This window comes from Haliotis rubra, unplaced genomic scaffold (genome assembly GCF_003918875.1).
Source record: "Haliotis rubra isolate DU_JTF1 unplaced genomic scaffold, ASM391887v1 Scf154, whole genome shotgun sequence".
In the NCBI taxonomy this organism is placed as follows: domain Eukaryota; kingdom Metazoa; phylum Mollusca; class Gastropoda; order Lepetellida; family Haliotidae; genus Haliotis; species Haliotis rubra.
In genome coordinates, this window is record NW_025765492.1 from 266250 (window position 1) to 289017 (window position 22768).

The 22768-nt window shown below is 40.8% G+C and overlaps 1 protein-coding gene across 1 annotated transcript in view; it reads left to right on the top strand.

Annotated features, from left to right (window-relative positions):
• LOC124270708 (protein PHTF1-like) overlaps positions 1–20928 on the top strand; it is a 41168-nt gene extending 20240 nt beyond the window's left edge. Inside the window, 16 exon segments of the mRNA XM_046705740.1 lie at positions 1064–1144; positions 1596–1638; positions 1877–1950; positions 1952–1974; positions 2595–2706; positions 3357–3484; positions 3909–5034; positions 10550–10738; positions 12548–12596; positions 13483–13738; positions 15819–15915; positions 17061–17192; positions 17554–17640; positions 17899–18054; positions 18803–18898; positions 19565–20928. Of these exon segments, the coding sequence (XP_046561696.1) occupies positions 1064–1144; positions 1596–1638; positions 1877–1950; positions 1952–1974; positions 2595–2706; positions 3357–3484; positions 3909–5034; positions 10550–10738; positions 12548–12596; positions 13483–13738; positions 15819–15915; positions 17061–17192; positions 17554–17640; positions 17899–18054; positions 18803–18898; positions 19565–19717 (2802 nt within the window). The 3' untranslated portion in view covers positions 19718–20928.
• Positions 20929–22768: the final 1840 nt, after the last annotated feature.

Consider the following 22768-nt stretch of genomic DNA (forward strand, 5'->3'; position numbering starts at 1 on the left):
CAGACAGACATCACATCGTAGATACTTGCAAAACTACCAGTCAGGTCGTCATATGAGCTTGCGAAATATTCTCAAGCACGACGTTAAACCCAATTTCACCTCACCTCACCTCACCAGTCAGGATAAGATGATTGAGTTGTAATCAGAGTTGTTTTTACATACTCCAGAATAACATTGCACTTTAGCTACGACTTTGTGCGATGAAGTGTCAAGTAGTTGAAAAACATTTAGGGAAGACTGAGACAAAACTTCTGAATGTTGGTAAATGACAGTTGATAGCATTCTATTCTTTGGTAGTCTTTTCAGCAAATATAGTTTTGAAAGATGGTATCAGCAGAGAAAAAGTGTAAAAGACATGAAATAATGTATATTTATCAGTTGAATTCATTTTAAGTTATTACCAGCAAAATTAATGTTAATCATGTCAATGAAATATACTCATAGCAGTTTTTGTCCACAGCACAGGGTCAGTTAGACCAGTTTTTTGTCCACAGCACAGGGTCAGTTAGACCAGTTTTGTCCTGACTACAGGTGGAAGAAAACAGGCAGTTCTCCCAAATTAAAGTTTAGGGCTAATGGCTATGTCTAACCCAGCTATGTCACGTACGATCATCTTGTAGTGTCCTATATCCTGTTGATAAGACACAACACAGCATGATGAATATGTGAAGGCTTGTTTGTGTGAGAACTGTCACACGGACAAGCTAATTTACATTTCATTAACATGTTAACTGTTGACACTTAGAATGTGTTGGATCTCTAAGCATAGTTGAGGTTACATGTTTTCAAAATCATACCAAGGTCTGGCAGGTTCATAATGGGTTTTTATACTTTTTAGTAAATTAAAGAAAGTTTATCGGGAAGCATTTGAAGGGAACAATACTTTGTTGTAACAATCTGCTTCAAGCCAGGGAGTAAAAAATATATATTAGTATATTCAATTTGTGGTCTCAACATGATTATATGGACATGAACACATTCAAGTGGGTTTCAGTAAATATGTGGTCTGATTTATAGCCTAGGTCACTGAAGCTTGAATACTCAGTCTGCTGTCCTGTTTCAGATTGGGTACAATGACAAACAGTTGTGGGAGCAGTCTGTGGAGATGAAACTGCAGAAGGTAAGGCTGGCAGATTTGCTTGGTGTTTCTTTACAGATTCCGCCAACACAACAATAATGAAAGCATGTTTGTTAGACCACATGCAAACTCTGGTGTTTATCACAAAGCATTGTAACAAGCAATCGGTTAATCTATTTTACAATATTTAATCAACAGAAGCATTGAAGCTTTACATCATTGCACACGTAACATTCTTCAGATTACATTGCTCACTTTAAACCATTCAGATAATACATGACACTGCATACATGACACTGTTCACAAAACACTGCCAACATAAGACCATTCAGGGTTTATGATCACACAACACTGCTAATATAACAAATCAGGAAAAATGGAATCTGTCTGAAGTACTGTATATATTCTATGTGATATGCTACGCTCTGTGTAGAATCACTCAATATACTCTATGTGCAATATCTGATTTTCACTAAAATTTCAAGAGACCCACAGTACTCAATGCTCCAAGAAAAAGTGCAGGTTAAAAACTGAATTCATAGATGTGGACCTCATTCGAGGTAAGTAGAGATAAAATGGTTACTTCATTGATGTTTCAATTGGCATTTTTGTTAGTAAAGTCAAATATTCATGTCATGAAAACGTTCCTGTTCCCTTGTTAAGATGTGGCTTATAAAATGTTAAATAATCATTGTACTATTACTGTCATTATTGTCAAAATGCTGAAAAATTACAGATCCTGTCATTTAAATTTGTCAGTTGTTAAAGTGATATGAGTACAATTTCCCTTTGCTGCAGGTTCTACATTCTCAAAGGCCAAGCCAAAGGTATCATGGACATCCATTACAGGCAATGCTATCATTCGATGCGTTGCTCCTGCCAGTATACTTCAGATGGTATGTAACAAGAATGGTAGAGAACAATGTGCTTTAGATAAATAATATTTAAGAAAGAAATATTATTAGTCAACATGCATATAAAACCCACATAAAGAACTTTCCTTTATAAAATACAGAGATAGAAATGCATATTAGCACTGTTTAGATCCCTGAAATAAGAATCATAAATAAGATGGTAGACATGATAAAGAAATCCTGAGATAAAGAAAATGAACAAAATAATTCTGTAATTAATTATGATAATTACAACATGTTCAATCAGCCTAGCATAATCTTTTGTGAAGGTAATATTGTTATGTACAAAATCAGTAATTTTATATTAAAGTAATTTTGTAGATTAGTGTCTCCAAAGAACATGGTTTTAATATTAGATATTTCATGTTCATTAAATATCGCAATAATTCGAACATTAGAATAGAAAATGTGTCCCAAGCATCCCATTGTTTGTTTTAAGAAACTACTGAAGTTAGCCACCATTTTTGCCATGGGTTGCCTCCCCTTTTTTGAGTTGTGCAATTGACTGTACTGACATCGTTATACATGTATGTACACTTTACTTATGACATAGTCTCTCCCGTGGTTCAGGAAGTGTTAGCCTACAGGTCTTGTTGTTGCAGGTGGGTGCAGCAGTCCTCTGTGTTGTTCTTCCTGTTCCTGTTGTACCTCTACACACAGCAGCTAGTCACTATGGTCGTCTACTTCAGAACTGTTGGCGAGATCACGGAGGACGTGAGTAACACCACAGCTGCTGCAATAACTTACTCTTCTATGTTTGGTATTGGGGCTGCTCCAGATTTACAGATTGTACTTTTGTAATCTCTATGATGCCAAGGTGCAGATTAATTGATGTATGTATATATTTGTCACACTACTCAATGCACAAGAGGAAATCTGTGTTAGAAAGTGTCACTATTCAAAGTCTTCCACAAAACCCTGGTTTGGTACATGTTGGCCCCAGCATGGCGCTCGGCATTAATGGGTACAACAAGGACTGGTCGGCTCGGAGTCAGTATAATGTGTCTGAGTGGGGTATTCCTGCTTCACTGCGGCATGGTATCTCAGTGAGCTAGCACTATAAAACCAGCTTCAGTCTGGGCTAGTACAAGCAGCCGCACATACACATACACACGCATGCACGTCGTCATATGAGCGAAATATTCTCAAGCACGACGTTAAACCCAATTTCACCTCACCTCACCTCATAATATCAATCACTACTTTGTATGATAATCAACAGGATTGTGTGAAATACCCATTCTATGATGTTGTTGTAAATTACTTAACCAATAATTATCCAAGATGTTCGCAATTGCCTGAAACTTGAATTGGCATCTGTGTGCAATGTATTTAATGTTTAACTGGTATGGTGTCGTCTCCAGGAGCTGTCTCTGTCAGAGGTCATGATGCCTGCCATACTGATGATGGTGCTGGCTTTGATTCACTCCCAGACTGTAGTATCACACCTCTCTCACAAAACTCCTCTAAGGGATCTCAACAAACTCAACAGGTTAGTGCAAACTTTACAAGCTTCTTGATGTTTCCTCTGAGAGTCTCCTAATGAACCAGGGTCTAGATTTTCTGGGCTCTCTTAACACTAAGATAGTCATAAGTGCCATGCATTAACATTAACTTACGGCGCTAAGAGAGCCCAGAAAGTCCAGGCCCAGTTCTGTCGTTAGTGCTGTCATAGTTTAATTGGAAGCTCATGTAACCAGAATAAGGTTAAAACTGCCTCTATGGTCTAATGGATAGAGCATATGTCACATACAGGCAGAGGTCAGTGCCATACCTGAAGATGTTAGTTGGTTATGTTATCTTTCATGGTGCTAAAACAAGACACTAGTTGGCCCAGAAATGTTGGCCCAGAGTCAGTTTGTTTTGATTATCAAGTGGCGTTGACTTAGATTAATTCGCAATTCTATCATTTTCAGAAGTCTATCCAAATCAAAGAAACGTGTAAGTAAGGTTGGCATTTCAACAAGTAGTCAAAAATCTCAGGAAAGCATTCCATCCGATTCAACAGTGTCACGGTCACAGTCAGCGAAGAGTTTTACAGTTATCCCTGACACATCCCTTGACAATGAGGAGTCAAGATCAGCCAAAGGAAGCACAAGGGATAATCTTAGTGGGCAAGACAGAAAGGGCAAACAGAAAAGCATGTCCGTTAAGAGAAACGCTCAGAAGAATATGGAATGCAGAAGAAGTATATCACCAAAGGAACCAAATCAAAAGGATTCTATAAAAGTTAACAATCAGAAGAAACATCAACTGAATGTTGTTCAGTTGGAGTCAGGAAAATCTGCACTGGCATCTGTGTCTCATGAGGGTGTCATGAGTGTTGATTCCAGGGACGGTCATACAGCAGGACACTTGTGTAATACAGAATTGTTGGATATGAATGCAAAATGTGAACAGTTGTCTGCCAATAGTGCAAGTGATAAATTATGTTCTGTTAATAATGTTGATTTTTTGGAGGAAGACTTTTCTTCTTTCGGATCTGAATCTCAGGATAATGATTTACATTTGCCAGGAGCTATAGGGGAGATAATCCAGAAGGGCAGTTCCAGGGATGGAATTGAGGAAGAAAACTTTGCTGATTCTGAACGAATTTCGGATGACATTCATTCAGATTCAGAGCATGAATCAAAAGTACAGTTAGGGGATTCAGGACAATTTAGCAAAAGTTCCCATGATCTCAGGGAAAGTTGTGGAACGGAGTTATCTCAGACTCAAAGTAAACAGACACATTTAGAGATCACACGTAGACTATCCGACCTAGCAAAGAAATCCAGGCAGGATTCCGATGCAGAAGATGTGTCTGAGAATGAGGTCATGACAGACATGAAGTTATCCATGTCTGGGACATCATTACGACGGCGGCGACGTGTTAACAGTGCCAATAAGAGTGCAGATCTCGGGGAGGTTGCAAGATCACGTGTTGTGCCAAATAACTTGGGACTATGGCCTCAAGCTGTGAAAGCTCCAAATGGGGTTGTTGGGAGTTCCTCGGAAAATGAAACTACACCTGGTCCAGCGACACCAGACACAGGAAATAAGGTAAGTGTGTAGTGTAGTGTCTTGTCTACCTATCATTATGCAATCTGGACTATTTGAAATTTGAATAGTTAGCATGCGTGGTTACGAGGGGTTTGCTGAGCATGTGGTTTTCAGACCAGAGAGTGAGTATGGTTTCATAACCTTTTCAGCAACATCCCAGAATGATCATGGCAGTCAATATCTGAAATGGACTGTAACGAGCAAACACTTTAGTCAGAAGGCTATATCACCCCACCACTTTGGAATTGAACACCTCACCATACGAAAACACCATGGATAGCGGCAAAACAGCCGACACAGTTGTTATCCCCCACAACACATTTTGTGGGTGGTATTATTTTGGACATCCATCTGTGCAAATTCGTCTTTTCCAGAGCAGAAACCGTAAAATATTTCTTCACCAAACTTGGCACATAGATAGGTCTGGTGGTGAATTGGTGCCTTTTGGTAGTTTTGGATTTCTGAATAAAATGTATTTTGCGTTTCCATGGCAACAAATTTTACTTCAACTGAAATTGGTGGTAGGGCTCCTTTCCGGAACAGAACTTTAAAACCTTTCAATACTCTAATTCCACTTTGTAGGTATTCAAGAACCTAATGACATAAATCAACAGTACCACTCTATTTCCAGATGTTTCCTTATCCTGAATCATGCTAATTATGCTTGTCTCCTTCCTCTTGCGAATGATAGTGGAACACTTGAAATCCCTTGAAGTTCCCTTTAAAAAAGCAGACGTAAAATCACTCGCCCAGAGTAGCATCCTTTTCCTCCCTTTGGCGCCCTTTTGGTCTCCTGACCGACCATGCCTTGTCACTCTCTCCTTCTTCGCCCTTGAGGACGGTTGTGAGAGCACCTGGATCCCTATACGGCACATATCCTTTTATATTTTCGGACCTTACATCAAAATTATTGCTGTATACGGTTTTTAGGATTATATTCTACATTACGGTTTGAAATTTGATCTAAATTTTCCGTTGTTTGACTTGTGTTTTCATTGTGTTTACATTTGATGAAAACCTGTATTCGTTGTAGGTACCGAGTGTCTGCGGCTGACCCTCATTTATTATGTCCTAATTGCACTATTTCATGTTCTTTCAGCTCTCGCTGTAAGTTTTGTGTAAATTTAACCTCTGTTGAATTTACTAATTACCTTTTTTCCATCCATAGACATGCTAAGGACTGGGTATGTAGGTATTCACAAGTCATGTCTAAATCGAATGATTGCGCTGATAACCGTGTATTAACCACTGCTGCAGACATTCATAATTCCGGGATTCCGAACTTTTCTAGGGAGCAGGTCGATGTACCAGTGGTGAACGCCGGAGGCCATAAGAGATCATCGTCTACTGAGCTGACCTTGTTGCAGATGAAGAAGGCTAAATCATCTTCTACGCAGAAGAAGAAGGCTACTACCTTGAAGACTTCATCGAAGTCTATGCTCAGCTCTACACAGAAGATGAGGTCTTCCTCAGCCGAGATTGTTCCTTCGGAAGAAGCAGACGTTTATGATGATCCACCCATCCTCATACCGGAAGTCTCCATCGTCAGTAAGAAGACAAAGCCTGCTTCTACAGCTACATCGGCATTGTTATCAGCGCAGACATTGACAGAAGACCTTCTATCAACACAGACATCGGGTACCAGAGATAGCAGCAGCGTCAACTCTTTACAAGTGCAGTGAGCCTTAGATGACGTCTCTTCAGTATCAGACGCATCATCCCTGCAGCAGTCTCTTCAGACAACGCAGAACTTCAACCCGGGACTGTTCATGCAACAGTTTACAGACCAGATGATGTCGATGATGGAACGTCGCTTCGCTCAGGAGAAGGCTGCTATGAAGACCTCTACAATGACTACTAGACTAAGTGAAGGTTCTACACTCTCTCCACCTCATCCGGATGAAGAGGGAAGCCTGCGCGAAGGCTCACGGACACGACGATCTTCCCCATCTGAAGTGAGGAGTCTGGACACCGCTACCAACGTCAGTTGAGCCGTAGACGATCCAGAGATTGCTGCTAAGAAGTCTCCACGCAGGAAGAAATTGAGGCATTCTCCTGAACCCCATAGACGTCGCAGATATGAGTTTTCATCTCCATCGGACTCGAGAACCTGCGCGAAGGCACTCCTACAGAGGGGAAGCTACGTCCAGAAACCCACCTTCACGAAGACCTAGAGAATCATCTCAAGACTCCAGAAAGGATACACGATCGATCGATCGGGATCGCTTCGCTGCGTGAAGCTCCTCATACAGATCATCTCATAGAGACTCAAGTCGCCGTGGATCCATAGAGCAAGAGATGTCCAAATCAGAGAAGGAAGGTGAAGGCATATTCTCGATACGGAAGTTAACTCCTGGATCGCCAATGGCTTGGACTTTGCATCACCTTCTAAGGACACAGATGAGACATTTACCTACAAGATGTCTAACGATGATTTTGACACGCTCACCTTTCCACCGATCGACCCGATCTCGAGTATAAGACAACCTCAGCGCAGCTTTTGATAAAGCCACCAAGTCTCAGAGTCAGCACATCCCGATGTTCAACGCCAGGAAGTTCCCTCTACATAGGATGGAACTGTTCCTGAAGGCTCCAGAGGTGGATGATGACTACAAGATTATAACCGACTCCCGTCAGAGAACTTACAAGATTGAGGATAAGAAGTTAGCGCAGCTGGATACAACCACCAGACATACCTTCTCAGGATTTGCCAGATCGAGGGCTATCAACATATCGAGGGCTATCTGTCAGCATGCAGAGCCCCATGGTCAGCACCTTACATCTTTGGAGGAAGAATTGAAGAAGTCGCCAGAGAAGTCTCTCACAACTCGAGGAAGGTTCTGATGATTAAATCCTTCGACACCTTGGCTAATGTGATTCGTCAGACATCCCAACGCTACTACAACAAATCCAAGTTTGCAGGAGTCCAGAGAGCCAGAGAAAACAAGTATTCCAGCATGAAAGGAAGAAGAGGCTCCTTTTGTCGCCCAACCTGAGCTCCTAGAGGTAACCCCGGAAGAGGCCGAGCACCTAGGGGTGCAAGAGGAATCAAGCGCTGAAGGCCAGGTTCGGAACGACTGGAGTCTTCCACCCCCAGCCGTTCCTGTACAACCTTCGACAGTGGGTGGACGTCTTCAACAATACTGGGAAAATTGGGGAATTCTACAAGACGATTATGTGTCCCAGATACTACGCAGAGGGTACAAGATACAAGATACAGTTGGAAGCCACCCCGCTGCTCACAAGCAACCCGATGGCCTTCAACTTTGCAGCCGACCAGGTAGAGAAACTGGACGACGCTATCAAGACCCTGCTTGACAAAGAGGCAGTAGAAGAGATAGATCAAGATCTCATCACACCCGGGTTCTACTCCCCAATTTTCCTGGTACCGAAGAAGAATTCCAAGGAGAAATTTCGGCTCATCTACAACATGAGGAAGTTCAACTGGGAGTATCTACGCAGACCAGCAAAATTCAAGATGATACATCTTCCTCAGCTCCGACATCTCGTTTGTCCAGCAGACTACCTCGCCAGCATAGATCTGCAAGATATGTACCTCCACATCCCGATACATCCAGACTCAAGGAAATACCTACAATTCCTGTTCAACGGACATCACTTCCAGTGGAAGGTTCTAACGTTTGGAATATCGTCGGCCCCCTGGTTGTTTACTCGAGTGACCAAGCCCATCGTCACATATTTACATCGTCGAGGTCTACGCAGTGCGTTCAACCTGGACGACGGGATTCAAGCTCATCAAGATCCCAGTCAACTCAGACTGCAACTAGACTTCACCATCAGGCTGCTCACTCAACTAGGATGATTTCAAAGAAGACATTGTGACATCGTACATCTTGGACTGAGATGGGATTTAATCACCAAGAACCAACTGCCCGGTCAGCCTGACAGACAGTTCCACATCCCAGCACTATCTACAGTCCTTGGGCCACAGGATATGCAGGATCTATCCTTATGCCCAGTCAGAGCACTTAAAGTCTACCTACAGAGAACTATAACAAGGAGATGAAAATTCAAGCGTCTATTCATCCCCTTATCCACTGAGATACCCACGGAAGTCTCACGGACACCGATATCGATCTGGATGAGAGCCTCCACGAGCCTATAAAGCAGCAGGACTTGAGCCTCCAACCTCCACACACAAAGTCAGAGCCCTGGCATCAACACTTGCTCTGCATGGAAACTGCTCGATTATAATGGAGGGCTGCTTTTGGAGATCGAACACGGTGTTTGCCAACCACTACCTCAGAGACATTGCCACCGAAGACGTCTCAGGCATTCACCAGTCTGGGCCACTTGTTGTAGCACAACAACTAACGGTTCCACAAAGGCGCTGAGTAAATCTCACCCCTTTTATCACGTGACTTGTGAAAACCAACGCTCTGGAGAGCAATGGCTATAAGTCCATGCACACGTCTAGGACAGACTAGCATGAGTGATAGACCCTGTACTTGTATAGGACATACTCGTACATGAAGAAGGGTTGTATCTCTCACTTGATGCGCGCATCAAGAGATGAAGTTGCAATAGATAACTAATGGAATAGTAGTATATCTAAATCCACACGAAAATGTCAGGAGAAGTTTCGGAAGAAATCTGACAAGTTGTGGTTCCCCCAGACTCATCAGTGAGAAGTTGAAAGAACAGAATCTTCAACAGTGCCGTCATAAGTTCCCATGGGGGGTAATGCAGGACGTAAATCTACAACTAGTGAATCCAGAACGTGGCCTGACCTACCACCGTTTCCGACGGATTCTGCAAGCATAATTAGCATGAGTCAGGATAAGGAAAAATGTGTTATTTTCTGACTAAAATTGATATTTTATACTTATCCTGACTCATGAGGTTAGCCCTCCCAACCACCCCTCTTATGGCACTCTGGATTTCCCTGTAAATCCGGGTGTCGGGCATTCATACGGAGAGAGTGACAAGGCATGGTCGGTCAGGTGACCAAAAGGGCGCCAAAGGGAGAAGGAAAGGGACGCTACTCTGGGTGAGTGATTTTACGTCCGCTTTTTTAAGGGGAACTTCAAGGGTTTTCAAGTGTTCCACTCTCATTCGCAAGAGGAAGGAGACAAGCATAATTAGCATGAGTCAGGATAAGTATAAAAAATCAATTTTAGTCAGAAAATTACATTTTCAACATAACTGAGGTATATCAAACTGTGGAAGCACTCAGACAGTTTGTTGTTGACACAAAGATGCTAGTATATGAATAGTTTACACATGTGGGTTTTTGTTAAATCAATGTGAAGAACAAAGTAACATTTGACATAGTCATAACAGAAGCCAAGTTTAGATTACAGCAGTTTCAGGGTGAAGAAAGTCTCTTGTTCAAGAACTATCTCTCTGTAAAATATGTTCATTTCAGAGACAAGAGGTTAGTCTACATATCATGTTGATAATTATTATGGTTTGCAGGCTTGACAATATTCATTCCCTGTGAAGTTAGATGACTAATTATTTATTGACTCAAGGGTATTGTTGTACTGTGCAGGTGACATTGAGTTCAGAGGAGTGGGAGGACCGGATACAGTCTGATGTGACCACCTCCTCGTCCTACTCATCGAGCTGTGGATCAGAGGCCGAGCTGACGGACAGCGGGGAGAACCAGTTGGAGATCGATGAGCTGCACACCCAGGGATGGACCACCAGCAACCTACATGTCATCAACTTGTTACAGCCGGTGAGTAGGTCGAAACACATTGGGCACAGGCTTTTGATAAATGCCAGTTGTATCCAACATAACTGAATGTTTCCAACACAATTGAAAGAAGTAAAACACCCAGATCTCCTTCATAATTCATATTCAGCAGAAACTGATTGATCATTTGCAAAATAATTCATTGAGGTACAGGAAGAGTGGGACCAGTTAAGTGCATGTTATCTCCCTATATTTGTCCTACAACCAGATATTTATCTATGCACTCAGTAAAAATAACTCAAGTCATTTCTTAATCGAGTTGACATATTTCTAATTGCTATCAGGACCACCATAGAAAGGAAAACCTTTTGCATAAACTACTTCCCTGCAGTTATGATACAGGGATGAATTCTCTGAAATTCTGACAACAAAGAATTTTGTTAAAATTCCAAATTAAGAAATGACAAACCCAGGTTTTGCTGGCAAGCAGACTTTGCTTGGATTTTGAGGTTTGTCCATGAACAACTTATTTCGACTGAATAAACATTGGTATTTCATTGAGGTCCGCTCAGGACCCATGTTTAAATTAAAAAGTATGGAAATGTACCTGGGTTTTTCAACTTTCATGTCCTGGGGATCTTAAGTAATTCATTTTGTAGTTCTAAGCTGGAGAAATGTGGTTTGCTTCACTATATTTACCAGAACTGTACTAATGTGACATTGTTGAATATGCTTTAAAGCCTTCAGTGTGTACTGATCTGAATTTCAATGTTAGGGTTAAGAAAATCATCAAATGACACTCCAATATTATTGTGGGAAAACCAGAAATGTCCGTGATTTGCAGCATGCAGTGAATAGTTCATTAATGTAGCAATTCAATTATTGAATATTGCATATTGTTCAAGTTTAATATTGTGTGCCTGGTGTTATGTTTCTGTGTATTGCATGTCTGTGTGGTGTGTTTATGTATTATGTGTCTGTACATTGTGTTTCTGTGCATTGCGTGTCTGTGTGGTGTGTTTTTCTGTGTCTGTGTATTGTGTGTCTGTATTGTGTTTCTGTGCATTGTGTGTCTGATTATTGTGTCTGTGGTGTGTCTGTATTGTGTGTCTGTGTATTGTGTGTCTGTGTATTGTGTCTGTGGTGTATTATGTGTCTGTGGTGTGTCTGTATTGTGTGTCTGTGTATTGTGTGTCTGTGTATTGTGTGTATGTGTATTGTGTGTCTGTGTGTGTCATCATTGTCTTGTGTATTGTGTCTGTGCATTGTGTGTGGTGTGTCTGTGTATTGTGTGTCTGTGTATTGTGTGTCTGTCCATTGTGTGTCTGTGTATTGTGTGTCTGTGCATTGTGTGTCTGTGTATTGTGTTTTTGTGCATTGTGTGTGTGCATTGTGTGTCTGTGTATTGTGTCTGTGTATTGTCTGTGCATTGTGTGTCTGTATTGTGTCTGTGTGTTGTGTCTGTCTGTATTGTGTGTTGTGCATTGTGTGTCTGTGTATTGTGTCTGTGCATGTGTGTCTTGTATTGTCTGTGCATTGTGTCTGTGTATTGTGTGTTTGTGCATTGTGTGTTGTGTGTTGTGCATTGTGTGTCTGTGTGTGTCATGCATGTGTCTGTGCATTGTGTCTGTGCATTGTGTGTGTGTATTGTGTGTGTGTCTGTGCATTGTGTGTATTGTGTTTGTGTCTGTGCATTGTGTGTGTATTGTGTCTGTGCATTGTGTGTCTGTGTATTGTGTGTCTGCACATTGTGTGTCTGCATTGTGTGTCTGCGTACCATGTTTCGGTGTGTTGTGTGTCTGTATAACTCTCTGAGAGGGATGTCACTGATCTGATATCTCTGTGTTGCAGCCAACAGCATCTTCCACTGGTGTCAGCCATATTCCACCACCTGATAAAGGTAACTTTTTACATCTAGTCACTACTAATATATACCTGTCTAACCTCTACGATGTAAGACTTGTGGAAAACCAACTCTGTGATGATGTTCAGACATGTAACAGAGTAAAATCTAGGCCCCACTCTCATGTGAATATGTCACTCTGAACATTCCTGTAAAATTATTATTTTAACAGTGAATAATTCACTCACAAGCATGAGCTGTCATGGATATATTTAACAAAGCATGACATATGGTGTTTCCAAGGAAACACAAATACCTCTGACTCATAAAAATATACCATCAAAACTTGGTAAAAGTATCAGGGGTGGATACAGCTTTTTGAGATAGGGGAGTGTGTGTGTGTGACCTTGACCTTATCTTCAAGGTCAGCATGACACTTTGAACACTTTTCAAACTCTTGTTAACGCGACATCTCATGGACTGTTGTACCCAATGTCTTCAAATTTGGTGACATCCTACATTGGGGGATTACGCAGACACCAGTTGATTTGGGTGACCTTGACCTAATCTTCAAGGTCACCACGACACTTTGACCACTTTTCAAACTTATTTAAACGCGATATCTCATAAACCTTTGCACCCAATGTTTTAAATTATGTTGACAGCCTACATTTCGTGATTATGCAGACACCAGTCATTTCAGGCATCTTGTATGTGACCAAAAATTAAAAAATAGTAAATGTAGATATTCCATTCTTTAGCGGCGGGGGACATTGCCATATCAGTGGCCAAACACTTGTTATATGTCATGTAAACATCTGCTGGGAAATAAAAACATTTTTAAAAAATATTAAAAAAAGATGTACGTCTCTGTCGTGATAACTGGTCATATTGTGTCATGTAGAGTTCATGTAAACATTTCAAATGATGTATGTCCTTTCAGTGAGCTGTGTTTTATGGGAAGGCAATGAATGTAAGAAGGTGGACCTGACAGCTCTGGACATTGGCTGGGCTATCATCGACAAGGTGGACAACATGCCTGAGAGCTCTGACTACATCGTCATTGGCCTTGTGCTCTCTGTCATCATGGCATGTGTCCCACTGGTGTTCCGGTTGTACCACATAAAGCAGCTGCCGGATCTGTTCAAGCTGGCCGGGATCTACAGCATGTGGGACCAGCTGCAACAGAATCCCTGGAGGTAGGTGCAGTTGGAGGAGGAGACTCAGGAGGAACTTTGAGGGGGTTCTATCAGAATCTCTGGAGGTAGGTGCAGTTAGAGGAGTTGACTAAGGAGGAACTTTGAGGGAGTTCGAGCAGAATCTCTGGAGGTAGGTGCAGTTAGAGGTGGTGCATCAGGAGGAACTCAGTAGTGATTCCAGCAGAATCCTTGGAGGTAGGTGTAGTTAGAGGAGGTGCAGCAGGAAGATCATGAAGGGGATTCCAGCAGAATCCTTGGAGGTAGGTGCAGCAGGAGGAACTTGGAGTGGCTCTTCACCCCCAAGGGTTTTCAGTCCAATATATATACTGAGTCAAAAAAGAAACTTCACATTCTTTCTGCAGGGCACTATAAAAGAACAAGAGATGGTAAGATGGTTAAATTGTTATTATTTCATTGCTGAGATATGTGTGATGTACTCGATACACTGACAGTGCCATAATCAGTTCCATTAGGCTACACCGCCGTTCCAAAACATGGGTATACAGAATGTCAAGTCACAAGAATAAAAATGCAAAATTTCTCAGTTCAATATCGTGTATGGCCGCCCTGCGCATTCACCACTGCCAAACACCATCTCCTCATCGACTGCCTGATGCTAGTGAACACGTGGTTGGGGATTCTGCGCCATTGCTCTTGCAAGGCAGCGCCAAGTTCCTGCAAATTCTGAGGTTGGTTCCTAAGACCATGAAGCCTTCTCCCAAGTGCATCCCAAACGTGCTCTATTGGATTAAGGTCAGGGGACCTCGATGGCCAGTCCATGACGTTGATTCCAGCGTTTTGAAGGAAATTTCGTGTCAACATCGCGGTATGCGGCCAAGCATTATCATGCTGGAACTGTAGACCTGGGCCATGAGCCGCCATGAAAGGAACGAGTTCAGGGGTGAGCACCTGGGTGCGGTAAGCAGCAGCTGTGAGGTTCCCACGGATGACCAGCAGTCGGTAACGATTGTTCCCACAGAAAGCACCCCACAACATGCAACTTCGCCCCGAATCTGTCGACATCCTGTACACAACATTGGGCATACCGTTCACGACGTCGTCTCCAGACTCTATGCCTGCCGTCCGCGAATCTGAGGGTAAACCTGGATTCATCGCTAAAGACGACTCGATTCCAGTCTCTCTGGGTCCATCGGAGGTGAAGTTGGGCCCACAGCAGACGTTGACGTTGATGAAACGGCGTCAATATTGGCCAGCGATATGGACGTCGAGAATGGAGATTGGCAGCCCGCAACCGATTTCAAATGGTCTGTGAGGACAGTCGACCTCTAAACATCTCAGCCCTGGTTCGTGTAGCCGGCAGAAATCTGTCACGTAGGTGACGTAGGACGATTTGACGGTCTTCTGCTCGTGACGTCACATGTGGACGACCCGACCTTGGGCGATCAGAAGTGGTGCCAGTTTGTTGTAGACGACCTCACAAGTCATACACAGTACGACGGCTGCATCCCATTGCTCTTGTGACGTCAATAACTGATCTTCCCGCTTGCAACATGCCAACGGCACGTTCACGTTGCACATTTGACAATCGTGGCATTTCAAGTACCGTTAGAACTGTGGTTTAAAAGTGTTTTTTCAATTCTTGAGGCCAATGCAAACACGTGCATATGAAGAAAACTTCGATGCGAAGATCCCGTGATCGACTGCACATGCAAAACCTGATTTAGCACTATCGTCATTTGCATGACGAATGGATGGGTTTGAGTGGGTTTTGCTAACGTTTTTCAAGAGTCGAAAGATAGGGATCCCATTTCGGATACATAGATGTATCATCAGAGAAAAAGTATTCATTATTTTTCAAATTACATTTTGTGAAGTTTCTTTTGGACTCAGTATATATGTGTTTTGTGGTGGTATTCTGTTGCAAAGGTCGAAATTTCTGAATCATTGTCCAGAAATAAGGGCTGAATTATAGCAGATTTTGGAGTTTTCGTGTGACACTTCCTACTGTCTATGTGTCTTCTAATCCTGATGCCATGAGGTACTGTATCAGTGTAAACGATTTGGATTGGTGTTTATGAAGTTGTCAGTTGATGTATATATTGTTCCACCTCTGTTTCAGACGTAGTTTATTCGCTGTGAATGGTGTTACGCAGAGGTTGTGCCTTAGTCTCATTTTCTTCTTCCTGCTGTCTGTTGCTGACAGGACATTTAAACAGGTTAGTTTGGCCACAGTTTTCAATCCAAATATATGCACTGATGTCTCCATTTTTTGGGCTGTAATGTTTCATCATATTGAATATACTACTCTGCTTTTATGGGGATATACTGAATGGCTTTCCAAGATGCTCAACACTGTTGGTTTTTAAAAGGGACACTGTCACTTTGCTAAATGTTGATACTTTTTTGCTTGTTTTTGTAAGGGAGACAACACAACAGTGCAACAACGTGACAGTGTCACTTCTAGGGTTCCATACAAATTAAGTAGAATGACATATATGATTATCCCTGTGAAACACTGAGTATTATTCAGGGTTTTACTTCGACTCAAAAAGACATGGGGTTTCCCCAGTTATTAGTTTTAAGGGTCCTTGCAGGCAATATGAGGGTCCTATGAAGTAACGGTGTAGGTAACTATATGTTTTGATAATTTTTTAGAGTCTGGAATGAATCATTGAACACGCAGACTGATGGTGAAATGATGCATGTAAATGCTCTGAAAGAAACCAAATACTTAGCGAAGTCCTATATGTGTTGTGGATACAGAGAATAGTATTGTGTGTCCATCTGGACGTAGTGAATTTGTTTTCTGCATCCATTTTCTACATTTGTGCATACTGGACGGACATTTGTGCATCGTGTAAAGCCCTGATTATTGTTCAATAATGTTTTAAAAATACACCTGAAGAATGTTACTATACATTCCAACTATTTTTCGAACTTGTTTCACTGCTTACTACTTTGGTAAATATTTCACAAAATGTCTGGTTCCATCGCCAGTAAACTGACCATCTAACACTTGTTTTACCAGTGTACAAGATGTTAATATACAGTTGGTACAACAGGATTTCATTAATCTTTTACATAGTGTCAAATTTACATGCTTGATGCAAAAGAAAGCAACAACATTTACATAGGTGTCAAACATTAACTAACCTTCAACCAACATTCAAACTAAACAATGACTGGTTTGTCCAGTTCATACCTTGCTTGTATGCAGATTTATGAAATGGTCTCTTCAATATGTTTCTTTATTTTGATCAAGGGGAGATAAGCACGCCTATTTCCAACAGGTTTGTGTTAAGCATTCAGAGGAGAGTTACGAGCAGACAATAAGTAAAACTTGTAATTTTACTGTTTCTAGCGCCTGTTATATGCCAAGCACTTCTGCTACCTCACATCTTCTCGTCGAGCCCGCAAATTTGACATGCCACATTTCCGTCTCAGTAAAGTGAGAAACATCAAAACATGGCTGTCTCTGCGATCTTACCTCAAGGTAACGTCTTCACCCATTCTTTCAGGATGTTCTCATAATGACTGTTGAAATTATGTACAACAATTACAGGATACTACCTGGGACTGACTCAGATCTACACATGGATGTATGGTGTAAACTGAGCACAGCTTATCATTCTGCTTTTTAATATTACTCTACTTATTTATCACTAGTGATCCCAAGTGGGTCTTTTCAACTTGGAAGATCTCTGTGATGTATTTTTTAATATTGTTGATCACATCATATGAAAACCTATCATCATTCTTGTGAGAAGGCTATTTTTCCATGTTAAGAAATAAAGTTCAACGGAGACCTGGTACCAAAATCCTGTCCCTTTCAGTATTTATATTGTTTGTTTCAGCGCCGAGGACCCCAGAGGTCTGTGGATGTTATTGTTTCTGCAACCTTCCTGCTTGCTATCTGCATTGTTACGCTTATGTGCCTACAGGTAAGTAGTGGGAAAAACCTGATTTTTTCCAGATTTGTTGCTGATATTGACTTTAACTCTGAGAAAAACATTGGGACCAAAATCAACAAAGACTCATTCACACAATTACAAGAATGTTGCCAACAGCTTTTTGAAACTTGTTCATGTGAGTCAGTTGATTGGAAACAGCTGTCCAGATTAACCAGGTGTCCTTTTAAGAATGTTTTAGATGCTGACATGTTGTGAGGGACTTGTATCTCTTTGTTACCATGGTTACAGATGCTGAAGGACGCAGAAACGTACCTGGATTTTGAATGTAACTGGGAGTTGGTGTTCTGGTGTCTAGCACTTGGTGTGTACCTCCTCCGCTTCATGACCCTTGGTCTCAAGATCAACAAGAAGTACCGCAACCTGTCAGTGCTCATCACAGAACAAGTGAGCTCATATTCTTGCCTCCTTATACAGCTGCTTGAGTTGGCTAGAGACATTATTTAGGAAGAAGAACTCCAGAAACATACTAATTAAAAGTTATTCATCAAGTTTATACTGTTGATGCCAGTGAAACTGAAGGATATTTCTTATTAGTGTTTTAAACTGGATTACAGAATTGTTGGTAGGGGCTAGGCTAAAGTGACTCCTTGAGACCTTGAGCAGTGCGCAGTATTTGAATTACGAGGACTTGACACATGTCAATTCTTCTCCTTTTGACCCTGAGACTACTTTGTAAATGCTTCTGAATAATTGATTTCTTGAAGCTGCAAAGTAAGAACAACAGATGGACAATGTTTTATTACGTTAACATTTTGTTATAACTTTGATGTCAGCTTACATTTGTGTCTCACTCCTTCATTCATCCTGCAGCATTACCTTATCTCTGTGTGTCCACTAACAATGCTTCCTTGTCTGCCAAAGTATATAATATCTATGCAAAAGAATACCCAGCTTTAACTATATTTAGAAATGGATTCCTTTCACTGTAAACAGCAAAATAGCTGTGAAAATCATATGAATAGACCTCTGAAAATCAGTGATGACACCAGGTGTTTGCAAAAAGGGTAAGCAGTTCACACAAATTGCCCAAAATGTGGAAGTATTTACAGCGCGATGACACATTAGTACTCCTGCCATGCAACCAACCAGGCAAGCAAATGCTATAGTACTGACACTTACTGCTTTGTTTCAGATCAACCTGTACCTGCAGATGGAACAGAAGCCCCACAAGAAGGAGGAGCTGATGCTGGCCAACAATGTCCTCAAACTGGCAGAGGAGCTTCTCAAGGTAAGATCATCAAGCCCATGGTTCACACAGACTCTGTGAAAACTCATAAAGAACTTGAATCTGCATTCAAAAGGCAATATATTTTGTTGAATAATGTTATAAGTGCCTTGAAAAGATCTTAATTAAGGCCATAACTTGAGTTTTGCCATTTGAGTCAGGTTGCGTTTCATAGCTGTTAAGATGTGTGAGATTGTCCTATTTTTCCCCCTGTACAGCAAGTCCGTATGAGGTCGGATCACATAGATTTATACAGCTGATGCTGTGAGTTCCCTCCGGATGAGAGGAGGTTGGGGCATCTGTTGGGTCATATGTCTTGAATGAGTTGAGCAATTCTTTGTAGAATAGGGTGGTGGGGTTCTCACATGGGCACAATGTGTGAACCCCATTTCTGGTGTCCCCCACAGTGATATTGCTGGAATATTGCTCAAAGTGATGTAAAACGTAACTTGCTCACTCACTCACTCTTTGTAGAATCCGTCATTTCTATTTCTTTGTCCTTTTTTTCATCACCGCTAAATCTTGATTTGAATGATGTCAAACATATGAAATGTGTGTCTGAATAGTTTTGAGATAGTAATTAACAGTTGATACTGTTTTCCAATTCTAAATTTCCAAATTTCATTTAATATCTTAGATCCATACAGAAATAACTATTCTATGTTTCAGGAGTTGGAGAGCCCGTTCAAGATTTCTGGGTTCTCTGCAAACCCACTCATCTACAACATCACAAAAGTTGTTGTTTTGTCAGCATTTTCAGCCGTTCTCACTGAGCTGCTTGGTTTCAAGTTGAAACTCTACAAGATCAAGTTCAAGCCTTGAATATGGTTGTGGTCACAGTACACTTTTACAGAGGTGATCATTGTTTATATGCTATGCAGTTTCCAGCTTTATCAGGACAGTTTTGTACGTCTCAGTACAGCCGTGTGCAGAATTGTGCACTGGTTTTTAAGAGTTTTTCAGTTTCCTGTTCTTCAATATTTAACTCAGTGAAATTAATGGCGCCACTCTTTGTCAAAAATATTTTATAGGATTACAAGTTATTACAGTAGATTGATTGTTATTGTTTGAATTATGTAAACAATGATGTGTCTGTACCTGTACCTTAAGGCTTTTCAGAAATGGCAATCTTCAAACGTATTTTAGTATCATCTGCTTTTATGAATATCAGTCATTGTTAGAAATTAAGAACAAAACCAGGGGTCCTTTTCATTTGTTCAGGATATTTGGGATTCTTGATTTCAAAAATGAATCCAAAAGCACCCAGGTCTCTGCACATGATCATTTTCTTGACTGTTCAGAGTTGCCTTCCTTTCCATGCTGTGATCTGCTGATTGTCAGCTCAAATCTGAGTTTATCATAACTATGATTCATGGTCTTTTCATCATGGATTCTTGGACTTTTGGGTTCCATCTTATCATTTTGAACTAAAACCCCAACATGTTGAGAAATAAATTGATGTTAAGCCCAATTTCTCTAGCTTGGGCCCCCTTAATTTCTAACACTGATACCTCTATATCTTGCTCATCATCAGACAGATGTGGCATTGCAGATCCTAATCTGCTTCTTGTGTACACTTGAAATCAAAAACATTTATTCCAGACAGATTTATTAAGAAGGATCAGCTAGGCTATGGTTCTAGTGTCATTGCCAGATGAAGCAGTTTTGATAATTGTGTAATTGTTGTATTTCCAAATGGTCTTCACCAGAAAGGTGTTGTGGGTTACATATTTATGATAATTTGTTAATGTTGACTTTTCCTTAGTATCTATAGTTTTTTTATAATTTTATATCATAGTTAAATATTTACAATATCCAATTAGTTAAAATAGGTGAGAGAGGTTGTTTTTAATGAGTGGCCATCAAAACGCTTTCACAGAATACATCAATTATTGTATGTTAAAGTGCAGACTACCTATGCAGCTGAATTAGAGAAACATTGCTTATCATCTCAACAGATTCTTGTCTTGCTTATGTTCTGATTTAAGATCTGTGTTCTTCCATTATGTATTCAAAGATGTTTCACTGCTTTCTATTAAGAAATTATTTTTTTGCAATTATGACAATATCCAAGATTTACACATATGCTTTTATATACTAGAGTTAGAGTATTGAACAGTGCTGCGTGATCCTTCATATAACAGCTGAATTATCAGCTAGACATTTGTTTTAAAGGATGAATAACAATGGCATTGCCCTGGACAATCAGAGAAACAGGCTGGCCTTAAGGGTATGTGATTATAATTTGGTAAAAATCAGCACAAGTTGATCTGAATGGATACTTCCTTGCAGATCTGTGAACAGGTGATTGTTGGCTCTACTGGAACAATTACATTGATTAACAATGTAACAAGAATGTTTCATATTGCCACCCCAGTATCCTACGATTACTCAATTTATGGAAATGTGTTTGTGTGGACTTGAAGTCCAGTAGAATGTTAATCAAGTATTTTTGTGACATTTGGATCTGTGTAACATTATTTGAATGCCATCACAGTGTCCCACTAAATAATGTTGTGACTTTAATCTGATTTTAACTTTTCTGCAAACTGGTTGTCATCAACAGTTGACAAGAAGGGTTAACTCACCCCAAGTTGATTGGGATACTGATCATCCAAGTTGGAAGGGGATGGAGGTAAACTGACCTCCAGGTTAGAATAATGACCCATCGAATGCACTATCTATCCTGTAAATGTCAGTAACTCTTGACAAGCCTCCCACCAAAGCAAGAGTGACTTCTATGTCAGCCAGCTGGTACCAAATGTATTGTCACATTGCAGGATGATATTTATTATAAAATTTCATTTCAAAATGTTTTCCAAACTTGAGGCAATATGCCTGAATCTGTGTATACTTATGATGAATGTGTGTGTGGCATGATGACCGCATTCTTACCAAAGTGAACTTTCATTCCAACATGGATGTTAATGTTTGTTCCCTGTTACAATGTCCATAGTGAATATTGTCGTTAGCCCAAGTGCCAAGTGGTGAATAGCTCAAGTCATCTAACATTGTATGTGATGTTTATATACTCATTGCCTTGAAAGTATTATGGCAAGTGTTGTTGTTTTCAATCTTGACAAAATAAGATGTTTTCTAAGTTTATTAATCAACATCAAGGGGTCTCTAGGCAGTGACTTGAAAAGGTTGGTAGGAGCAGGCAGCCCTTTGTATAAATGATGTTTAAATATGAAAATGATGCTGTGCTTTAGCGATGCTGGCATCTTGAGACAAGCATTTTGTAAGTGTGCATGAAGTAAGAAGCAACCTGAGTGTTTCGTATTTTATATTTTGTCAAAACACATTGGTGGTGATGTGAAAATTTGCTGATGTGAATATTGCCAAAGGTGCATGTTAGAATTAGGCTTATGTTATACTGATTTAGCAATAGCCTGCGTGTTCCCTTTGGGAAATCTGAGGCACTGCTATTCCCTGACACCCACCTGAACTCTATGATGAGGGGGGATATTTGGCCTGATCATGATTGCTGGTTCGTCAGCTTCAGCTGATTCTCTGTGGCATACTGTGTGGCTGTAGTCCCACATGGTTGATTTAACATCCACCAGGTACATGTGAACATGAACAGAGAGATGCACCAGACAAAACCTGGTTGCACCCCGGTCTCCTAAATTTATCCAAACAAAAACTAAAATACAGACATCGGATTTGTGATGACTTTCATGATGTTTATTATAGTTAGTGTTTACTAGCTGTTGCAGTTACAGTATGTATGTGGCAATGTCATCAGTGACAACCGTCATACATAATGTGTAACATTCAGGATTATTTGGATATCTGAATATCCTTATGTGAAATGGAAGTTAACTTAATGCTATATGATCTTCCAGTGGTGTGATATAGCTGGAATATTGC